This window comes from Entelurus aequoreus, linkage group LG05 (assembly GCF_033978785.1).
Source record: "Entelurus aequoreus isolate RoL-2023_Sb linkage group LG05, RoL_Eaeq_v1.1, whole genome shotgun sequence".
NCBI classification, from domain to species: domain Eukaryota; kingdom Metazoa; phylum Chordata; class Actinopteri; order Syngnathiformes; family Syngnathidae; genus Entelurus; species Entelurus aequoreus.
The window spans coordinates 63,662,783-63,685,980 of record NC_084735.1 but is presented as its reverse complement, the minus strand read 5'-3'; the positions used below and the strand labels follow the sequence as shown (position 1 = coordinate 63,685,980).

General features: G+C 40.9%; 1 protein-coding gene across 2 annotated transcripts in view; it reads left to right on the top strand.

Moving 5' to 3' along the window:
* Positions 1-3,864: 3,864 nt before the first annotated feature.
* The window catches only part of LOC133650884 (protein phosphatase 3 catalytic subunit alpha-like), a 63,127-nt gene continuing 43,793 nt past the window's right edge, over positions 3,865-23,198 (top strand). Inside the window, exons 1-3 of one of the 2 annotated variants that reach the window (XM_062048621.1) lie at positions 3,865-4,172; positions 17,029-17,229; positions 22,817-22,941. In XM_062048621.1, coding sequence (XP_061904605.1) covers positions 4,118-4,172; positions 17,029-17,229; positions 22,817-22,941 — 381 coding nt within the window. In that variant the 5' untranslated portion in view covers positions 3,865-4,117. The remainder of the gene's footprint in view (positions 4,173-17,028; positions 17,230-22,816; positions 22,942-23,198) is intronic. The other variant, XM_062048620.1, reaches the window with a different exon arrangement.

The following is a 23,198-nucleotide window of genomic DNA, read 5'->3' as shown; positions in this document are numbered from 1 at the left end:
GCAGGGAAGCCCAGACTTCCCCCTCCCCAGCCACTTCGTCCAGCTCTTCCCGGGGGATCCCGAGGTGTTCCCAGGCCAGCCGGGAGGCATAGTCTTCCCAACATGTCCTGGGTCTTCCCCGTGGCCTCCTACCGGTCGGACGTGCCCTAAACACCTCCCTAGGGAGGCGTTCGGGTGGCATCCTGACCAGATGCCCGAACCACCTCATCTGGCTCCTCTCGATGTGGAGGAGCAGCGGCTTTACTTTGAGCTCCCCCCGGATGGAAGAGCTTCTCACCCTATCTCCAAGGGAGAGCCCCGCCACCCGGCGGAGGAAACTCATTTCGGCAGCTTGTACCCGTGATCTTGTCCTTTCGGTCATAACCCAAAGCTCGTGACCATAGGTGAGGATGGGAACGTAGATCGACCGGTAAATTGAGAGCTTTGCCTTCCGGCTCAGCTCCTTCTTCACCACAACGGATTGATACAGCGTCCGGATTACTGAAGACGCCGCACCGATCCGCCTGTCGATCTCACGATCCACTCTTCCCTCACTCGTGAACACAACTCCGAGGTACTTTAATTCCTCCACTTGGGGCAGGGTCTCCTCCGCAACACGGAGATGGCACTCCACCATTTTCCGGGCGAGAAGCATGGACTCGGACTTGGAGGTGCTGATTCTCATCCCAGTTGCTTCACACTCAACTGCGAACCGATCCAGTGAGAGCTGAAGATCCTGGCCAGATGAAGCCATCAGGACCACATCATCTGCAAAAAGCAGAGACCTAATCCTGCAGCCACCAAACCAGATCCCCTAAATGCCTTGACTGCGCCTAGAAATTCTGTCCTTAAAAGTTATGAACAGAATCCGTGACAAAGGGCAGCCTTGGCGGAGTCCAACCCTCACTGGAAACGTGTCCGACTTACTGCCGGCAATGCGGACCAAGCTCTGACACTGATCATACAGTGTCAGTGTACGGTAAGGTCTATTCAGGTGTACTGGAGAGGAGGCTATGCCGGATACTCGAACCTCGGATTCAGGAGGAACAGTGTGGTTTTCGTCCTGGTCGTGGAACTGTGGACCAGCTCTATACTCTTGGCAGGGTCCTTGAGGGTGCGTGGGAGTTTGCCCAACCAGTCTACTTGTGCTTTGTGGACTTGGAGAAGGCATTCGACCGTGTCCCTCGGGAAGTCCTGTGGGGAGTGCTTAGAGAGTATGGGGTATCGGACTATCTGATTGTGGCGGTCCGCTCCCTGTATGATCAGTGTAAAATACAACCGATAGTACGTTAATGTTTAATCTTACTTGTGAAAAGTAATCCCCCTATTCCTATTTTCAACAGTCCGTTCATTTGAGCAGGAAAACGCTGAATACCAGCCCGGCATCTTTGTTTTGTACATGTCAACTGTCAGTTTAGGCTGCTTGCCGGCTCCTCATCACCACTTCAAGATGGAGGCCGAATTTTTCGCGTCACAACAGCCAATGCTGCGTCTACGTATAAGATGTCTATGCGTTATAGTGTTCCTCGTCGTCTTCTTTTATTGTGACTGGAAGCACCGCCGTCCTTTTATATGGGAGCCCCTAACGGTCAGGGGGTATAATTGCAAAGGTAGGGGAAGGAGCTACTGTATATCTTTAAGGCCTACGGAAATGATTTTTTCATTTCAGTAGGCCTTTAAAGGCCTACTGAAATGATTTTTTTAAATTTAAACGGGAATAGCAGATCCATTCTATGTGTCATACTTGATCATTTCGCGATATTGCCATATTTTTGCTGAAAGGATTTAGTAGAGAAAATCGACGATAAAGTTCGCAACTTTTGCTCGCTGATTAAAAAAAAGCCTTGCCTGTACCGGAAGTAGCGTGACGTCAGAGGAGCTAGTATTCCTCACAATTCCCCATTGTTTACAATGGAGCGAGAGAGATTCGGACCGAGAAAGTGATGATTACCCCATTAATTTGAGCGAGGATGAAAGATTCGTAGATGAGGAACATTACAGTGAAGGACTTGAGAGGCAGTGATGGACGCATCTTTTTTCACTCTGACCGTAACTTAGGTACAAGCTGGCTCATTGGATTCCACACTCTCCTTTTTTTATTGTGGATCACGGATTTGTATTTTAAACCACCTCGGATACTATATCCTCTTGAAAATGAGAGTCGAGAACGCGAAATGGACATTCAGTCTCCACGACAATACATCGGCGAAATGCTTTAGCTACGAGCTAACGTGATAGCATCGTGCTTTAACTGCATATAGAAACAAAAAAATAAACCCCTGACTGGAAGGATGGATAGAAAATCAACAATACTATTAAACCGTGGACATGTAAATACACGGTTAATGCTTTCCAGGCTGGCGAAGGTTAACAATGCTGTGCTAACGACGCCATTGAAGCTAACTTAGCAACTTAGCAACGGGACCTCACAGAGCTATGCTAAAAACATTAGCTCTCCACCTACGCCAGCCAGCCCTCATCTACTCATTAACACCCGTGCTCACTTGCGTTCCAGCGATCGGCAGAAGGACGAAGGACTTCACCCGATGCGTTTGGCGGCCCGGAGACGTAGGAAGTCAAGGTGAGGTCGGTGGCTAGCGCGGCTAGCGCGGCTAGCGCGGCTAGCGCTCCAACAAAGTCCTCCTGGTTGTGTTGCTGTAGTCCGCTGCTAATACACCGATCCCACCTACAACTGTCTTCTTTGCAGCCTTCATTGTTCATTAAACAAACTGCAAAAGATGTCCAGAATACTGTGGAATTATGAAATGAAAACAGAGCTTTTTGTATAGGATTCTACGGGGTACCATAACTTCCGTTACTCTGACTTCGTCACGCGCATACGTCATCATACCGCGACGTTTCAGCCGGATATTTCCCGGGAAGTTTTAAATGTCACTTTATAAGTTAACCCGGCCGTATTGGCATGTGTTGCAATGTTAAGATTTCATCATTGATATATAAACTATCAGACTGCGTGGTCGGTAGTAGTGGGTTTCAGTAGGCCTTTAAAGATATAAGAATGAGCATAATTTTGTACTTTAAAACACTCTCTACCTCTAACAACCAAAAAGCTGTGAAAACTATGATGCTGTGTTTCAAATTAAAATTATTTACTGAACTTACGTAGCTATGACTTTACATTTTGTTATATGTATATATATTTTTTTGCATTCTATTTTAGTTACTTTATTAATTTTACAACCCCTTGGCGCTGTTTTGTACTATTTTTGTACTTGTTTCTCAATTTTACAACCCCCTGGCGCTGTTTTGTACTGTTTTTGTACTTGTTTCTCAATTAGTTGTAAATGTTGCAGATTATAAATAAAGATTTATTAAAAAAAATTAAAAATCACAGAATGAGCATTTTCCAAGTCGAATTTATTGGATTTTTGTTGCTTGACTTATGTACAGTAATACATTGTTTGTATCTTACAATATCGTTGCTATAGGTAGGAATAAGTGCAGTAGAAGTTAAATGATTATACTAGCGTGTCAATGCATTTTAGTTGTACCTCTAATTTATGTGCTTGGAGTCACGTGTTATCGAATTATTGGTTGATTTTTATGAAGGATTTGTTGACGCTGCTTTATTCTCATGATTCATTACTGACACGATGAATAAACAATAAAAAAAAATTAAAAAACGAATAGCAGAACACTCCGTGCTGTGCGTGTGCGTGGGGGCAGCCCCTTCTTGCGGCTGCATCAAGCAGGCAGTCCCGTGAATATTTTTTGCGTGGGAGTTCCCTCCAACCCCCTCTCCTTCCATCTCTCTCTCTCTCTCTCTCTCTCTCTCTCTCTCTCTCTCTCTCTCTCCTGCATCCTCCCCCACAGCAGCAGCAGCAGCTTAGCCCCGCATCCAGCTCCCCCAACCCACCACCCCCCCAACCCCCAGCATCCAGCAGCCATCCATCCGTGCCTGGGAAGCAGCAGCAAGTCCTGCCCGGGCGCGCAGCACCGACCCACGGCGGAGGAGGGAGACGAGCAGGAGAGGGGAGGGGACGCATCCTCAGCATCCGAGTGATGCCACAGCGCCCACTGCATTTGGAGCAGCAGCCCTGAGAGTTCATCTGTCTAAAGTGGCTTCTGCTTCCGGAGAGGACGCCTTTCCAGCCTCGACGACCGCAGCAAACTGCCCATGAAGATGTCCAACGCTGACATCGTCCTGAACGCCGCCGATCGGGTGGTCAAATGTGAGTAAAACAAAACAACAACTCAGTCATTCCGCCTTTAGACATATTACGTAACATCTTCTTCTGCCACGACCGTGAACGTGGCCTTTATTTTTCCTCTCCACGTCGTGCCTCCGTGGTGCATTCGTGGCCATCAAGTTCCGTTTCCCGTGTTGACAAACAATTCCCGTGTCAAGGCTGCCCACGCGTGGCAGCGCAAGGAGCGATGGTGGTATAAATGTTAAAAACTGTATTCATGTATTTTTGATGTTTGCACTCAGCTGTCACCATTTGAAATTGTCTTAAAGGGGGGCGGGGCGGGGGGGGGGGGGAGCTCCCGCAATAAGACGGGGCAGTGATGCAGCAGGATTTTTTGACGTGCAGAATTATGAAGATGTATGTGTGTTGATGGAGGACTAAGCACAAAGATGCATGGGTGGACATGCTCGCTCAGGGCATCACCGTGGAAACCAAGTCTGATGATCAATGGAGGATGATGAAGCGCTCGCACAGTTGTGCCCTAACTCATTTAAGCCCAGGCTCGCGTTGTCTATGGAGCAGCTCGGTGTGCACAAATATATCCACCAGCGTTATTAGAGCAATGGCTGTGCAGCTCACTCAGTGCAGCAGCAACTTTTGCACTTGAGGCCACAGACAAAAGAGTGAGGCGCACTTTGAGACATCATTTTAGTTTAGTTTAGTCGGCAGGGGGCAATTAGATTAGATTAGATTAGTTTATTTCAAAGGGGACAATGCAATTTCATTAAAAAACACATGACTACACATGGTTAGAAAAAAAAAAAAAGAAAAAAAGCCAGAATTAGCCAGAAAGTTTCATCTGTAGTCCCCTGGCCATGATGTAAAAAAAAGCAGTAAAATTACAATTTAAAAGAAAAATAAAAAACACACACAATACATATACAATAATACAACATCACAACATAACATTTATCTCAGCATCAAAACAGGCTCATCTTTTAGTGCTGGCACCTGTAGGTGTTGATAAGCCACATTTTTTTTTTTTTTGTGAAGGCCTTGTAAGTTAAAGTTAAAGTACCATTGATACATTTCACCACACTAGGAGTGGTGAAATGTGTCCTCTGCATTTGACCCATCCCCATGTTCACCCATCCCTGTGTTCGCCCAGGAATCATTTTGGTGATTTAACCCCCAATTCCAACACTTGATGCTGAGTGCCATGCAAAAGATAGTGAAGTGAAGTGAATTATATTTATATAGCGCTTTTCTCTAGTGACTCAAAGCGCTTTACGTAGTGAAACCCAATATCTAAGTTACATTTAAACCAGTGTGGGTGGCACTGGGAGCAGGTGGGTAAAGTGTCTTGCCCAAGGACACAACGGCAGTGACTAGGATGGCGGAAGCGGGGATCGAACCTGGAACCCTCAAGTTGCTGGCACGGCCACTCTACCAACCAAGCTATACCGCCCCGTAATGGGTCCCATTTTTATAGTCTTTAGTATGACTCGGCCGGGGTTTGAACTCACAACCTACCGATCTCAGGGCGGGCGGACACTCTAACCACTAGGCCAGTGAGTAGGTTAGTAAGTTGTGACCTGCAGTTTAACCTCCTCAGGTACTGAGTTCCACACATTTGCGCTCCTTACTGACCAGGCCGACTTACTGAAAGTGCTCCTGAGCATAGGAATATAACAGTCACCTCTGACAGAGCCTCCAGTGACACGCTCACGGCTGTTTCTTTGGCTGATGAACTCTGACAGAAGATCTGGAGCCAATTCATGCAGTACTTTATAGGTCAGCATGTTAAAACTAATTTAATGTCGGTCAATATATGCCAATATATACCTAAACAAAACATTTTAGCTTTGTTTTATAAGCGAGAAGCCCATTTGTGTAATAAAGCTAATTAATAATCAATCAACGTTTATTTATATAGCCCTAAATCACAAGTGTCTCAAAGGGCTGCACAAGCCCCAACGACATCCTCAGATCACACATTTAATGTCGGTCTATATATATGCCGAGATACCCTAAACAAAATATTTTAGCTTTGTTTTATAAGCGAGAAGCCAATTTGTGTATTAGCGCTAATTAACAATTACTTTTAAAGGGGCCCTTTTCAACTTCTCTTACCTATTGATATATGCTTATTTGTATTTGGGATTTGCACAAGTCCGAACATTTAAAATCGAATTGTGAAGGCATTGCAGAGATATAGAAAAGAAAAAAAACTATCTTGCCTTCCTTCGTACTTACTCTAAACCACAGGTGTCAAACTCAAGGACCGGGGCCCGATCTGGCCAGCGACATCATTTTATCTGGCCCGCCAACACCTGGAAATAATATGTGTCAATAAAGTACTTAATATTTTCTCACTAAATGTAATTGATTTTTTTCAATTTGACAGAAAAAAGACATGCACTGCTTGAAATTGCATAGCTTTTAAACTTTAATTAATTAATTTAACTCAAATCAAGGTAGCGCATCATTCAGTCACTATGCAACAAATAGCTGGAATAAACTTCCTGAAGATGTCAGACTCTCCCCAACTCTGACTACTTTTAAAACTAGACTGAAGACTTTTATGTTCACCTTAGCTTTCAGCTAAATCTTTTAACTTTTAACGTCCGCACTGTTTTTATTTTTATTGTTGGCATTTTAATTTTGCTTTTATTTTCTTTCATTTCACTTTGTTGTCTGTGAAGCACTTTGAGTCTGCCTTGTGTATGAAAAGCGCTATACAAATAAAGTTGCCTTGCCTTGCCTTTAATAGTATCCAATATTGCAACAAATATTACAGTACATTATCATACTTTCCAAACATGTTTTTGTCTAAATAAAAATACCTAACTTTACAGCAAACTACCCATCAAATTAATAAAAATGACAATAAATTGTGCATTGTTTTTTACAGTGTATTGCTGTAAATTGAAAAAAACTACTACTGTTTTTTGCCTTAAAATTCTGTTGACTTAGCTGCCAGTTTTTGACTGTAAAATCTACGATTGTTGTTTTTAACAGTGTTTTACTGTAAAAAAAAAAAAAAATGTTTTTACGGTAGAAAAACTGGCAGCTAAGTTGCCAGAATAAAAAAATAACTTGTAATTAAAATTAATTTAATTAAAAATAACTTTTATTAACAATATAATGTTGTAAAAAACAATGTAAATTTAACAAATTTAGCAGTGACTATATTTTACAGTAAAATTTTGTAGACGTAAGGCTTTTACTGTAAAATCGACAGTCTACTTAAAACAATTTATGTAATTAAATGAAATCCAGAGGCATATTCATACATTATACGCTGTTACAAGCAGCCCTCTGATGGCAGCCATAACTGCAATGTGGCCTTCAATGAAAACGACTTTGACACCCTTGCTCTAAACGGTCCGTTTGGAATTTGCCTTAAGTGTGACGCTTTTCCGAACTGTGACTTTAGCAAATTATCCATATATGGTAGAAAACCTAAACATCGTTGCCTGAGTCTGCCATTTTTAATTTATGTAGGACCGGTTGCATCACAACATTTTCATGAGGACACCCAATGAAGGAAAAATGCTTTGTTGTTGTCAAGTCACAAGTCACAACACTAACTTAGCTTGTAGTGTGTCTTACTGTATTGCCAGCTCAAGCCTCTATTGTTTACAAGTGGTCAAAGCAGCAGTGCAGTAAAAGTAATAACATGCATAGAAAAGCATTGTATTGTCAATATACACATTTATACTTCCAGGATTTTGCCTCTGTGGGATAAAGACTCAGTAAAAGTTTACAAACAAACAAAAAACTACTAAACAAGGCTGCCGGGGCGGGCACGAAATTGCAGACAGCGTGAGGGGGTGTGATAAGGAGGGCTTCATAATATGACCCCTTTAATAATGGCCTGCAGGCCGCACTTTGGGCACCCGTGCTGTCGATTACATCCAATATGTGAAACGTGTCCGACCAATTATTGTGGCAGGTTATGCATGCGTAGAGCCACATTGGACCATACTGTGAGGTGTATCTAAGATTTTGTCCATCTCCTTTTGCAAACATATACTCCCTGAGACCCCTGTTTGCATGATGCATTGCAGAGTTACGCTATTGCAACCTACAACGACAATAACAAATATTCTATTATTTTGAAATTTTCTGGCTACTTACTATAAAAGAGCAACTGCACGGGGTGTCATCACTGAATAGCACACAATGTTCAGCCCCGCATTCCAAATTCTATCTCGCACAATTTGTGACTCTGCTGCTGACACATCATTATTATGGTGCTCCTGGCTCATGATTCATCGGTGTAAAATACCCTCAATTTGATGTTTTACAGGCGCACGCCTCATTACGTCTTCTATTGCATCAAACCGCTGATTTCTGTAGTGTGTTGAACCCTATCGTGGGGTTTCAATAGACAAGTTGTATCCAAAATTAGGTCTTTCCAAAGAACTGTCAGAGACGGGTCCATTTAACAATATGTTTTTATCGTGGTTGTATTTAGAAGCGGTGTAGACCTGCACTGCATCATACTGAGAGGTGTTTATGATATTCCATCCCTCCCATATGTAGCTAAAACTTATCTTAAAGAAATACCTTTCTTTGCCATGTTTTTTTGTAAATAGAATTGTGCCTGGCATAGTACTTTAACTGTTTTCAGTGTTTATCATGTAGAAAAGGTGGTTCAGCTAAAAGGACATGCAAAGAAACCCATACTGTTGTGTCACTGAGGTGATAAAAGCAGATGATTGTGATGAGCGGAGACAGAGTCGTCGTATGTGGCCTGTGTAGCTGACTACTGAGGACAAGCAAGTTATTTTTAGCCGCCAAGTGAAACTACTACAAGTTCACAGCTTCTCTGATTTCTCTTCCACGTCCTAATGTGACAGAAGAAACAGAATGCTAATGCATTATCTGTTAGTCCGTGCAAGTTTATTTTGCAAGGGGACTGTCACCACTGTGTTGTGGTGAAATACTAAGGCATATTGAGGGCAGTTACTCAGGGACGGGGTCCACAGGAGCACCTACTGTGTATATATATATATATATATATTTATAAGGAGTTGTTCTATACTATGCGCTGCATTATTAAAATAGGTCAAGTGGGTTGTTATGCAACAATATGGGAGTTATGAGTGGGCTGGAGTCTATCCCAGCTTTCGGGTGAAAGGCAGGGTTCACCCTGGACTGGTCGTCAGTCAATCCCAGAGCACTTAGGGCCTGGTTTACTGAAGGTCTGCACGTGTTAAAGCATGTGCAAACTTGATAGCAAACGCAAAGCTGCTCTACTAAACTTGTGCGCAGAGGATTGCGTCTCTTCAGTGAGAAAAATAAGGAGCTCAATCCATTTAGCGTGAATATGTAGAATATATGCTGATCATCAGAACGCCCTCATTACTGGGAGGAGAAAATGCCAAAAAAATTATTTAGCACACACTGTGATCTATCAACAGTGCAGCCCTTTGAGACACTCGTGATTTAGGGCTATATAAGTAAACTTTGATTGATTGATTGATTGATTGATTGATCAAGAATGAAATTGTTCTGCAGCCGCTGTTTTGCTTCTATATTTAGTACCTCTAGAAAGGACGTGCAAATATTAGATATATTGCCTATTCGGCAACATAATTTTATAGCTGCTGGATAACTTTAGGGGTTGATTAAGACAAAATAAATGTATGCATTTTGGTGTCTGCTGGCATTTTTTAAAACAACGTTTGTTTTTTCATATTGGAGATCCATCCATCCATCCATTTTCTACCGCTTATTCTCTTCGGGGTCACGGGGGGCGCTGGAGCCTATCTCAGCTACAATCGGGCGGAAGGTGGGGTACACCCTGGACAAGTCGCCACCTCATCGCAGGGCCAACACAGATAGACAGACAACATTCACACTCACATTCACACACTAGGGCCAATTTAGTGTTGCCAATAAACCTATCCCCAGGTGCATGTCTTTGGAGGTGGGAGGAAGCCGGAGTACCCGGAGGGAACCCACGCAGTCACAGGGAGAACATGCAAACTCCACACAGAAAGATCCCGAGGCCGGGATTGAACTCACGACTACTCAGGACCTTCGTATTGTGAGGCAGACGCACTAACCCCTCTCCCACCGTGCTGCCCCATATTGGAGATATTATTTTAAAAAATAACTTCTTGCAATATGCATTTTCTTGTGTCTGAAACAATCCAACGCACACTTGCATCTTCCATGAGCGCACCTTCAGCGGTTGTGTTGTAGATGCACTGCAGGACTGCTTTTTAAATGCCCAGAAAAAAACCTCAGTAAGAAGAAGCATGATGACAGGAATATGACTTCATATAAAGCTGCGTAGTACACGCAAAAACCTCATTTGAATAGTCTGCACCAGTTATAAATTGTACACGCAGTGTTAATAGATAACACTCTCACGCCCACTAATAGTACACACTATTTTATGTATGCACACACTGTTTAGCGCGTGGTGTTTGGATCTTAGTAGATCACGCCCATAGTTTATATACACACAGGCACTCACACTCACATTCACGCCTGTGGGCTATTTATAGTCTCAAGCATGTTTTTTAACTGTGGGAGGAAACCTAGTACCAGGGTAAACGTGATAACTCCACAGTGGGGTCCAAGTCAAGACTTAAACCTAACTGAGTCAGGCTTAGGTAATGTGGCTGATAATCACATTGCTAAGTTAATAATAACACAGCAGACAATAAATCTCCCTTCAAATCAAAATACAATGCAACCTTTCATTGCTGCATGCACCTGCTATACCATAAATGCTCCAATTATACCCAGGGTGTTCATTTTTCTAAACCGGAAAGAGGAGGGAGCGTTAATTGGAAGCAGGTGTTAATTGGAGGAAAGCTGTTATATGCAAAATTTGCCGATTTGCTGTATGATGGCTGATTTAACTTTTCAATGATTAGGAGCGCATGAGACAAGTGAAAAGGAAAATAGAGCTATCTTTGATCACATGATCATTTATTAGTTGCATTTAAGTATAGTCCACAAGTAACATAGCAGCAACAGCAGAAGGGGCAAGCAGCCAGTATTAAGACATTCTTTGTAAACAATAGTAAGGCAAGCGTGCCGGAGATAATTTTAGCAGCAGTTATGCATGCCGTTTCTCATGACTGGGCAGGAGCGACACAGTTTCTTCTCACATGATTAAGGATTTATTTAAAATTTTTGTCTTAGTAATACTATTGTTTTTTTTTCAGAATAATACATTTCATTGGAGATGCTTAATTGTTTAAATTGTGTAGATGGTTTGTTGTGTTCGAAATAAATTGGTGAATTGAATTGATTTAAACTGCAATGCCTTTAGTTAAGTAATTCAGGAAACTCCGGAAAAAAAAAAAAGAATATAAGAGTAATACTAAATTAAATTAATGAAGAAGGCTTGTGTGTGTGTGTGTGTGTGTGTGTATGTGTATGTGTATGTGTATGTGTGTGTGTGTGTGTGTGTGTGTGTGTGTGTGTGTGTGTGTGTGTGTGTGTGTGTGTGTGTGTGTGTGTGTGTGTGTGTGTGTGTGTGTGTGTGTGTGTGTGTGTGTGTGTGTGTGTGTGTGTGTGTGTGTGTGTGTGTGTGCCAGGGCTATTAAACTACATAATGAAGAGAGATGCAGTTTCAAGAGCCCAAGGCTCAGGGGCCGGACATCGAAATTTGAAAGTTTCGTAAGAAAATTGCCTCCGCAGATATTCTTTTGAGACTGCGTTTACTTAATTCCAACGTAAACGTTACACTGCACCCTCATTACATTCATTAGTCTGCCCTCGCTACTCTTTTCCAGATCAACAGATAGTTAACAGCATAAAGAAACAGAAGCTCCAGACGTTTTGTCGAGAATTGATGTTCCTTCTTTTGAATTATTTTCCTTCCTCAGTTTTAATGCTTTACACTTCTTCATTCATTAAGGTTTATAAGACTGAAAATATAAACATAAAATAAACATTACAAAAGTATAACGTCCATTGTGTTTTTTTATTACTCAAACACACAATGTATGTGACTCATCACAAATAAACCTAAGGTGCATTATCGCCCTGTACTGGTCAAATTTAGCGCTATATGTGTTAAACAAGCTTTAATCGCCAGGGTTGCCCTCAGATGAAAAAACAACACAACCTCGAAATACAAAAGGCATCACATAGTCGGTAATTTCAATACAAAACAAACTAAATATATTTACGCACAAAATCTACTTTAAAAAATGTGACCAAGTTTTTTGATGACGTGTGGATTTGTACCGTTGTTGCTGCTTGTCTACAATACTGTGTCTTAAAAAGTCCGACAGGAACCAGTGACTCGCACTTGCTCGGGGCAGAACATTCGCACTTTGTTGTCCAGTCGTCTTTAAAAGTCAGATTTTTGCTATTTATTTTGATTTTTTTCAGGGTTGATAGTGCTATTTTTGTTCTTCTTCTACTCACCCCACTGCTGCTTCATTGTGAAACATTCCTTGCTGTTGGCCCCAGTGGTGTCGCGGTGGTACTGCACCCATGAGCTTAAAATCTTCACTAGATTGAATGGTTTCATCAAGCTTATTTGGCTGATATTCGGTGGGCCAAATGAAAAGTTTTGGCGAGCCGGATGTACGCCTTTTGTGAAGTTTTGACATTTTCTTTCTTTTATGTCGATATTTCATCTATATAAATTGACAGCATTAATGTTAAAATAGGAAAAATTTTGCTATGAAAGTTAAATAAAAAAAGTTGCTTGAATCTGAGAGTACGCTCACCTTGCAAACAATGCAAAATAGTTCATTCCACTTGGTAGGACTCACAAATGGTCAAAGTTGCTTTAAGAGTTTTGAAGTAACCTGTAGGAAGGAAATTGGAATAGTTGTGTTACAGCATATTGGGGTACATTAACAGGCCTGTGTAACGCGTGGTCCAGTCTTGCACCTTTTCCGCGGTTCAAAGACAAGTTCACAAATTCCTACTAGTTGAGCAGTGCAAGCCAATGAGCCAAAAGAGAAGATACACTTTTTTTTTAGGATTTTTGCCCCTCATCCACAATCCTTAAATGAGGCACACATTTGTCTCTTTTCTGTGTGTTCTAAATGTATTAAAGCTACAGTAACAATGCAGGTGGGGGATATAATCTATTCTGTCTAGAATGCCATCTAAAAACATCCAAAAACCCCCAACACAGTTTTATGTACATGCTGTAAGTATGCATGTAATGTAGTAACAGGGACATTCATGATAACATGTAATATTTACAGTATTTTGGTCATTTTAAGCATCACCCTAACTTCTTTCCTAAGCACACTGATTTCACAGAGCGCTACTTCCGTTAACTACAACAGCAAAGAGAGCTCTTTATGGGCTTGATTTACTGAAGGTTTGCATGAACTAAAACACGTGCAAACTTGATAGCACACGCAAAGCTGATCTACTAAACGTGTGCGAAGTGAACTGTGTCTGTTAAGTGAGCAGAAGACAACATGCAATGTTCCATTGTAGATGCACTTTAGACTATGTCTAAAATGGCCATAAAAAGTGGTAGATGTTTCCAGCATGTTTAAAAACATAGCAAACGCGACAGGCAGGAGCATCATAAAATGAATGTACAGTGAATGATCGAGTGTCTCCGTAGTGATGGCCCATAAAGTACACGCAAAATCCTCATTTAAATAAAGCGGTCTGCATCACCTTTGATTTGTACACACAGTCTTAGTAGATCACACGCATTAAGCCCATTACGCCCAGTAGTACACGCAATTTAAGAGATTGCACACGCTCTTTAGCGTGTGGTATTTGGATTTTAGTAAATCAGGCCCTCTGTGTTTGTTACCACTAATGGCAGACTTCATGAGAGCCTTGGAGCGTCATCACAAAGCTCTATTGCAAAATGTTTCAAATAAAAACATAAAAAAATTACTTACAATGTCCACTTTTTTAAAAAAAGTGCTTAAAGGTGGAATAAACAACTCTCCATTACCTGCATTGTTAGCCGCCTCTTACTATCAGTTTTTCACTATTTAGAATGCACAGAAAAGAGAAAAATGTGTGTTGTTGTCTCACAAAGGGATTGCGGATGATGGGCAAATATCCCCAAAAAACTTCAGTTTTCCTTTAAGGTGGTGGGAAGTTGGTTTACGCAACGTACGGTCGCATAGCCACACTAGCTAACATCTGTTTTTTGAAACTCAACACAATTCATAAAACGATAGACTACAGTGTAGGGTGAGTGGGAGGGGGCTTTTACAGGATTACATCATGTATAAGGGCCTAGAATGTGTGCTGCACCCTGTTTTTACTCTAAGTTATGTTATTGTGTGCCATGAAATGCTTACAACTGTGTTCATTGCGGTATTACTGTTTTTCCCAGTGCCTTTACAGGTCAAACATCAGTTGGCGCGTGGTACCATAAAAAAACTTTGGGAGTACTGTAGACCAGTGGTCCCCAACCTTTTTGTTACTGCGGACCGGTCAACGCTTGAAAATTTGTCCAAGACGGGGGGGGAGGTTTGGTATTTTTTATTTATTTATTTATTTATTTATTTATTTATTTATTTATTTATTTATTTATTATTTATTTATTATTTATTTATTATTTATTTTTTTGTCATAAAAAATTATAATAATGTGTGCTTACAGACTGTATCCCTGCGGACTGTATTGATCTATATTGATGTATAATGTAGGAATCAGAAATATTTAAAAAAAATAAATAAATTGTTTTTAATTATTTTCATTATTTTCTTGTGCGGCCCGGTACCAATTGATCCACGGTCCGTTGTCCGGTACCGGGCCGCGGCCCGGTGGTTGGGGACCACTGCTGTAGACTGTAGTTATACTCAAGATCGGTGTAGCTCCGGCCATATTGTGTATCAACCTAAAAAAAATTACTACCCAAGGAGGTTGCCTACAGCCACAGTTGTTAATGCCAGTGTTTTTTGACCATGCACTAACAATTAGATATGCCGGTAGTTATTTGCTTTTGTAGACCACACAGCCCATAACGTGGCTGTTAGTTAAATAGAAGACGCGTTACTTGGGGCATTTACTGTAATTTAGTTGCATCTATATTTAAGACCTCATTATGATTATGACTATATGATACAGCATGTACAGTACATTTCCTTCCTCCCATATGTATCAAATACGGCGATGTTACCAAGACTCTGGTGTGCCTTTGTTAATTGGACCCTCCGTAAGCACACGCTGTCTTGTTAAGCTGAGCTGAGAAGCCATTGAGCATTTCCTGACTGAACTCAAGGTTGCTCATTAGCAACGCAACACTGCCTTGTGGTGTCTTTAACCGGCATCTTGCACAACCTGCCGTTTTGATGGTGCCACAGCGGAGTTGGTCGAAACTCCTCAATATGAAATTTGATGTGCATTTCCAGCAGCGTTTATAAGAACGGCAGAGGCATTTTTCTGCGTCTGCACTGGCTCGACGCCAACAGTAAACTGCTGCTGCTGCTGCTGCTGCTGCTGCTGCTGCTGCTGCTGCTGCTGTTGCCCGGCAACATACAGTATTTCATAGTTTGACTCTGCTGCTCGAGTCTTTCATGTTTCCACTGTACATCAGGATGTTTGTGTGTTTGTGTGTGTTTGTTTGTTGAACACCATTTGTATCCCAGCTATTATTTTATGCATTTGTCCATTAACCTGTGAGATGCTGCATGCATTCATGTGCCATTTAGTTTGGCTCCTCGGTTGACTGCATGTGCGCTAAAGCAAGATCGCATTGTTAACCAAATACTTCACATGCAGTGATGACATCAACCCATCTCCAACTTCCAACACTTATGTGTATGTGTTGACAGTGCAGAATGTGTGCTGCTAATGTGTCAAAGCGCACGTCGCCATCACAGATACACACTGCACACTGTGAACACCCCCCCCCCACCCCCCACCCCCACTCCCTTTCCTTTCCTTCTTCCAATTAAAAACACTTGCTGGCGCTCGCCTCATTATCCCGGTAGCAGCGACTTTGAGAGTTTTCTAGCCAAGCATTCATTATTAAAGAGCATGTTGATCATGTTCACTTTAAGCTTTGAGACACGTTCCTTTTTCTTCCCTGTGCTTGGCACTGCCGAGGGCCCCGTGCTCGCCTATGCAGGGCTAAAATCTGGCAGGCATGCTACTTGCTGACTTGCTAAACGTGCAGTGCTGTGTGCATGCTCGTGTTACCAGCGGAGGTATTTGCAACTTCACGATCATCTGTCTTATTTCTCCAGTTAATCTGAATTATTTACAGCGCCCTCGTGTATAAAGAGTTCCTCCCTTAAACCAGATGATCTATAGATTAACGTCAATACACGGAGCCTGAAAGCTGGTCGCCACAGTATGCAGGGATCAGAGCACATCTAATAAATAACCTTTCCTGACACAGAAATAATGATCTCTTTTGCACAGTTTCCCAGCCAGTCTGTGGTGCATTTTAATGGCCAGAGGCTTCTGCAAAACAGAGAGTGCTGGATGAATTGAGGGCATGTTCATGTTAGCTCAGCTTGTGTTCATTTGCTGCCAATGCAAACAAAAATGTTTGTTTTGTTGTCCTTTGTGTTTGCACTGCATTTACACCTGAGATCAATTATTGCAGAGGCCATCGTGCACTGTTCTGATGAAACAGGTACCAAATATAAAAATGTTGTGGTTGTTGTTGCTGCATGTCTGTCGCCATTTGGAAAAACAAATCGTATGCCTATTCCGCAAGAATAATGGTGTCAGACGTACTTTTGAATAATTTACTGTTTGAGTCTGCAAATGGATTTATTGTCCCAGTGCATATTTTTAGACTATGTTGCACGTATACGGCAAAAGATGGATGCAGCAGCCCTGTATTACCTTTAGGCAATACAGTATATGGCTTCCCAAATGGGATTTTACGTCCATAGTCATCCATCTACCTCCTTCTACTTTGCAAAACTTTTTGTTTACAGTGTTTGTGCTCTATTCACAGCTGTCCCCTTCCCCTTAAGCCACCGTCTGACCATGAAGGAAGTGTTCGACTGCGAAGCGAAGCCTCGAGTGGATCTCCTAAAGGCCCACCTCACCAAAGAAGGTCGCGTGGAGGAAGCCGTGGCGTTAAGAATCATCAACGAAGGGGCGGCGATCCTTCGCCAGGAGAAAACTATACTGGACATCGAGGCGCCAGTCACAGGTAGTTTAGACGTTTGGAAAGTACAGCTATAGGATGCGAAGGTAAACATACGGTAATACTTGAACTGAAGCTCTAGGAAGAACTGCAGTAAGAGGAGCTACACAATCAGGATCTGAATAACAAACGGCTGGGCTGAAAATTGGGATTTAATTAGGCTCATTTAATCATGCAGAGGAGACACAGTTGGGTATAGAACACAAGGGGCAATAAGGTAGTTGATTTGTGAGAAAGATGACAAGATCGGGAGAAAACCAGCAACCATTGTAATCAAGATAGACGGGGGAGAGAAAAATACCTGATAATGTGTCTAATGGTGGATGTGGCAAAAACAGTGGCAGTAAACAAGAAAATGATTTATGAGGTGGTAAAAAGTTAGTAAAACATTTACTTAAAGGAGTTTACTCCAGCAATCGACCAAACAATAAAAACAAATGTTTATGAACCCTGTTCAATAAGAAAGCATGCACATTCATTAATCATTAAATGTTGACATTATGACTCAACCTCGGTTTTATCACTAATTTGTTCTGAAAGGTAAGACAAAAAACGAATTTTACGAAAACCGAAGCAATTTTGTCCCTCAAGAAATAATGCAAATCCAAATTATCCATTCAAGACACCCAAAAATATTAGCACAAAAAAGGGGAATAATTCTAGCTTATTATGCAAAAAACAATGTGATTGAAGATTTTTGTTGGCGATGAGCGAAGAGGAAGGCGGGGAGAGGAGAGCCATGCAGATGTCACATTCAAACTTTGCTACAAATTTTGTCTTAAATTCAACAGTGTTTCTCACTAGAGATGTCCGATATTATCGGCCGATAAATGCTTTAAAATGTAATATCGGAAATTATCGGTATCGTTTTTTTTATTATCGGTATCTGTTTTTTAATTTTTTTTAATTAAATCAACATGAAAAACACAAGATACACTTACAATTAGTGTACCAACCCAAAAAACCTTACAATTAGTGTACCAACCCAAAAAACCTCCCTCATTCACACAAAAGGGTTGTTTCTTTCTTTTATTAATATTCTGGTTCCTACATTAAAAGTGGCCTAGTGGCATACCAAAGACTATAAAAATGGGACCCATTACCTCCCTGCTTGGCACTCAGCATCAAGGGTTGGAATTGGGGGTTAAATCACCAAAAATGATTCCCGGGTGCGGCACCGCTGCTGCCCACTGCTCCCCTCACCTCCCAGGGGGTAATCAAGGGGATGGGTCAAATGCAGAGGACAAATTTCACCACACCTAGTTTGTGTGTGACAATCATTGGTACTTTAACTTTAACTTAACTTAAATATCAATATATATCAATACAGTCTGCAAGGGATACAGTCCGTAAGCACACATGATTGTGCGTGCTGCTGGTCCACTAATAGTACTAACCTTTAACAGTTAATTCTACTCATTTTCATTCATTACTAGTTTCTATGTAACTGTTTTTATATTGTTTTACTTTCTTTTTTATTCAAGAAAATGTTTTTAATTTATTTATCTTATTTTATTTAATTAATTTTTCAAAAAAGGACCTTATCTTCACCATACCTGGTTGTCCAAATTAGGCATAATAATGTGTTAATTCCACGACTGTGTATGTCGGTATCGGTTGATATCGGTATCTGTAATTAAGAGTTGAACAATATCGGATATCGGCAAAAAGCCATTATCGGACATCCTTATTTCTCACCTCCTTTATCAAAGTGCTGGTGCTTTGGCGTCATGGTGGCTTATTTTGCATCATACTCATACTCACCAGCATCTGAGATTGTTTGTTTGGGCAGTTTTTGATTCCTCTGAATGATAGGCAGGCAAGCGGACAAGTTTGATATTGGTAATATTTGGCTGTATGATAACCAAGGCTGCATATAAAAACCGAGGCTAATTTTTGGTTGAAAATCAAATCATACGCAAAGTGGGTCGTACAAAAAACCGAGGTACCACTGCGTAAGCAAATTATTTGAAAAGCATTCAAACTGGTTTGGAATTTCTATCATTAGGGATGGGTACTAAGTTTGGTACTTTTGTAGGTACCGACTAACGATTCACGCAATCCTTGGTTGCGCGTGAAGTCACGGCCGGTTGCAAACTCCGCACCTGCTCAAGCACTTATTTAGTTACTCAATCAATCAATCAGATTTATTTGGATCATACTAAAAATTATCTGCAAGATCAACAATCAGATTTTCACCCAAATAGTTAAATGCTCAAAGGAATTTGCAATTGAATGGAATTGCAATTTAACTATGCCGTTTGCTAAATGGTAATTTTCATAAAATATGCCATATTTATCCTACGGATTAGCATGGCAATTTAAACGTCTCCAAATTAGGTAATGAAAACTACAACTAAGATGCACATTACAATCAAACAGCTGGTGTGTAATAAGCACAATACTTACAATCAAAACACTGTGTAAGGCTCAACAAAAGACAAATTGGGACATTATATTTAATGGAAATAGACTACCTTCTAGCTACTGCAACACATTGAAGACAAACTGAAATGAATGCATACTCGCAAATGAGACTCAGAACATAACAACTGGACAGCACAGTTATCGTTATCAGCTCAGTGTTAAATGTTAGATCAAAAATAATATTTTATTATTAAACATTTAATACCACATGAGCACACACAAAACTACCAAAAATGTGTACCGTTGAGTAGCAGTAGACATTCTCAGGTACCGGGAATTTGTTTAGTACTGGTTCGAATGTGAAAGGTACCCATCCTCACATATAAGTGAAGAATAAAACGGACAAATGAACATTTAACATTACTTTTACCTTTTTTCAAACTAGTTTTACAGTGATGAGGGAAGGGACAGCCATGCTAATGCCACCTTTGTACTTTTTCCATTAGTTATTTCTTAAATTCAATGGTGTTTACCAAAAGTGCTGGCACTCACAACTTTCTTTGGCCCTTGGTGGCTTATTTTGCAGTCGTAGTCAATAAAAAAGTACAAATATTGAGTCACCAAAGTCCACCGAATGAAACGCAGGCAGATTTTTATGCCCAATATTTGGCCACACGTTAACCGAAGTAAGAATTTTGGCAAGATATTTTTGTTAGAAATCAAATCATGTGAAAAGTGTGAGGTACTGTAACATAAGCACATTCTTTGTAAATCCTTCATCCTGGTACAGGAGGTATTGTTATCATAAATGACATCCCAAACAAATATTTTTTTAAATCTTTGACATACATGTTTTTAAATAAGTCCTTCTTAAAGAAACTGTACTGCACATTGTTTTTGTGCTAAATCATAAACAGAAACTGGGACCACGGTGAAACTGCGACACTTTCAAATGTTGGCTGAGTCTCAACCTGCCAGTGTGTCTCCCTCTGATCAACCTAAGTTGTGGCCTAGTTTTATTTCCAGCTAAACATGCCAGGAAGCCATTTTTATTCTGGGTGTACAGCCATCAAGGGATACATTTCCTCAAGCTGAGATTTTTGCAGCTTCAAAGCCTGACCAATATATTTAGCCACTCACTATGTCAGTTTATTAGGGAGGGAGGAAATGTAGTAGAAATCTCACATGCTTTAGGGACTGAGTGAAAATTGACATCAAATTTGCCCATTTTTCCATCTCTAATATGACAAATGAGTTTTTGATAGTTTAATTTGTGCATACAATAAGTTGATTTTAGAGTTAGTTTAGGTCACACACCAAACCCATAACACATTTATGCAATTACTTCATCCACCATCTTAATTATAGCTATTTGGAAGCAGCAAGGTTCTTTCATTGAAAAGGTGGCACGCAACAAATGGGTTTCAAGAAATAGAAGCTTTATTGATTAGCAATGAAGCAGCCGTGTGATATTATTGTGTGTGTGCGTGTGTGTGCGTGTTGAGACATTTGTGCACTTGCAAAATCTTTACTTGGACGCTGGGTTTGTTCATGTACGTGCATGTACTGTACGTACGTGGTCGTGTGTGTGTGTGCGTGCGTGTGTGTGCGTGTGTGTGTGTGTGTGTGTGTGTGTGTGTGTGTGTGTGTGTGTGTGTGTGTGTGTGTGTGTGTGTGTGTGTGTGTGTGTGTGTGTGTGTGTGTGTGTGTGTGTGTGTGTGTGTGTGTGTGTGTGTTTGATTGCTTTAGTCACACTAGCGGTCTCCCACTCACATCGCTCTAAGCTTTGAGTGGGCGAAGGCCACTGTGGAGCTGATAGGGGAGACAGGAAAAGAGAGAGGAGAATGGAGGGTGAGTAGGAGAGAGGAGGGAGACGGAGCGAGAGATGATAATGAAAAATTGAGGGCCGCAAGGAAATTAGACGTTGGTTTTTGCAATGCGAAGTCATACAATGCTCAGTACAAAAAAGTCTGTGTCTCTCGCATGCTTCACTTTGGAGGCCGACAGCCTTTCAGCCAGAGAACATAAACATCGGATTTTATGACCCTGAAGACAGCATGCGTCTTCACTGTTGTTCTCTTGTCCATTTCATTATTTTGTACTGAATAAGCGTACATCTACTTCAATCATACATTGTTCTATAGCAATGGTGTTTTTCCATTGAGCGTCGTATACATTAAAATTAAAGAATGTAGTGGGGGCACAGTCCATTAAAGATGCTAAAACCAATCCAATTTAGGTCAATTAATGCAAAGCTATAGTAATATATTCAAAAATAATTTGTCTAATTCAAATAATATACCTCTTTAATAATAAATTAATATTTTTTGAAAAATAAATGCACCACTTTTCTCTAGTGATCCTGTTCTTACAACAAATTAAAATCATTTCTTAGCAAAAAATTGAATAATTGTTAGTAGAGTGGTATTTTTGTTGTACCCTAAAAATTATTTATTTAAAAAAAATTGCATTACGTTTTTGTATCCCGCACTTTTTAACGCCTAAAAATTATGTTACGCTATTGAATGGAGACAAGTCAAACACTAGCACCAGGCGGAAATACGGCAGCTAAGGCTGAATATTGTCACCTTAAGACCGCTCACAAGCTCATGGATTTGGTTTCTGGGGCTGCCCTCTTGCCAACGTGACAGTGATTGAGAGCACGCAGCAGCTGACCAATCAGCGGTGAGAAGCGAGACAAGAGCGAGTTGGCCTCCACTCGGCAATATGAATCATGAGCAATCAGACAGATAAAAAAATCCAAACAAGAGGAAACTAGTGGTTTGATTCCCACCCAGGACATGCAAGGTAAACATTAAAATGAACCCCCCTCTTGAAAAAATTAAGTTATTTATTTCATTCTGTTCATTTTGTTATTTTGTACAAAAAAAAAATCTTATTGATTTCCCATTCATATTACTCCAAACTTACTACTTCTGAAATCAAAATGTCAGTACTGCAAGTGTAAAAATAAGTGTTAATTGAAAAAGATATATATTTTTAAAAACTGATCATCCACATGCCATCCTTCTTGGTAGTTGTTTGAACTCTTAAAGTGACTTTAAAAAAGATTTTTACCCAGGGTTTTTGCACCCGTCTACTCATGTAGAGTTTTGATGAAATCATTTTGCATTTTGCAGGACTTACTGAATGTACATACCCGCACAAAACAAATGAATGCAGTTTTTCACACTCTAAAATCCAGTGTCCTTGTGTTGATTTGCAGTATGCGGGGACATCCACGGGCAGTTCTTTGACCTGATGAAGCTTTTCGAAGTGGGAGGATCACCAGCCACAACACGCTACCTGTTCCTGGGGGACTATGTGGACCGTGGCTACTTCAGTATTGAGGTGAGGCCATCGCAAAGTAGAATGGAACAGAATAGAAAGCTTTTGTACGTGTATAATATTAAATCCATATGGTGTGTCAGAAAAGTTCCAGGAATGATGATGATGATCAACGAGCACGTCTGCAAAGACTTCTTGTGTCGTTTGCTTCACAGTTCATGAAGACGTGGCAGAGAAGCCTTGGAAAGTGTGTTGGATTACTTTGAAGAGTAAATAGTATAGTTTGGACTTGAAATATAGCTTTTGTGACACCAGTTCTG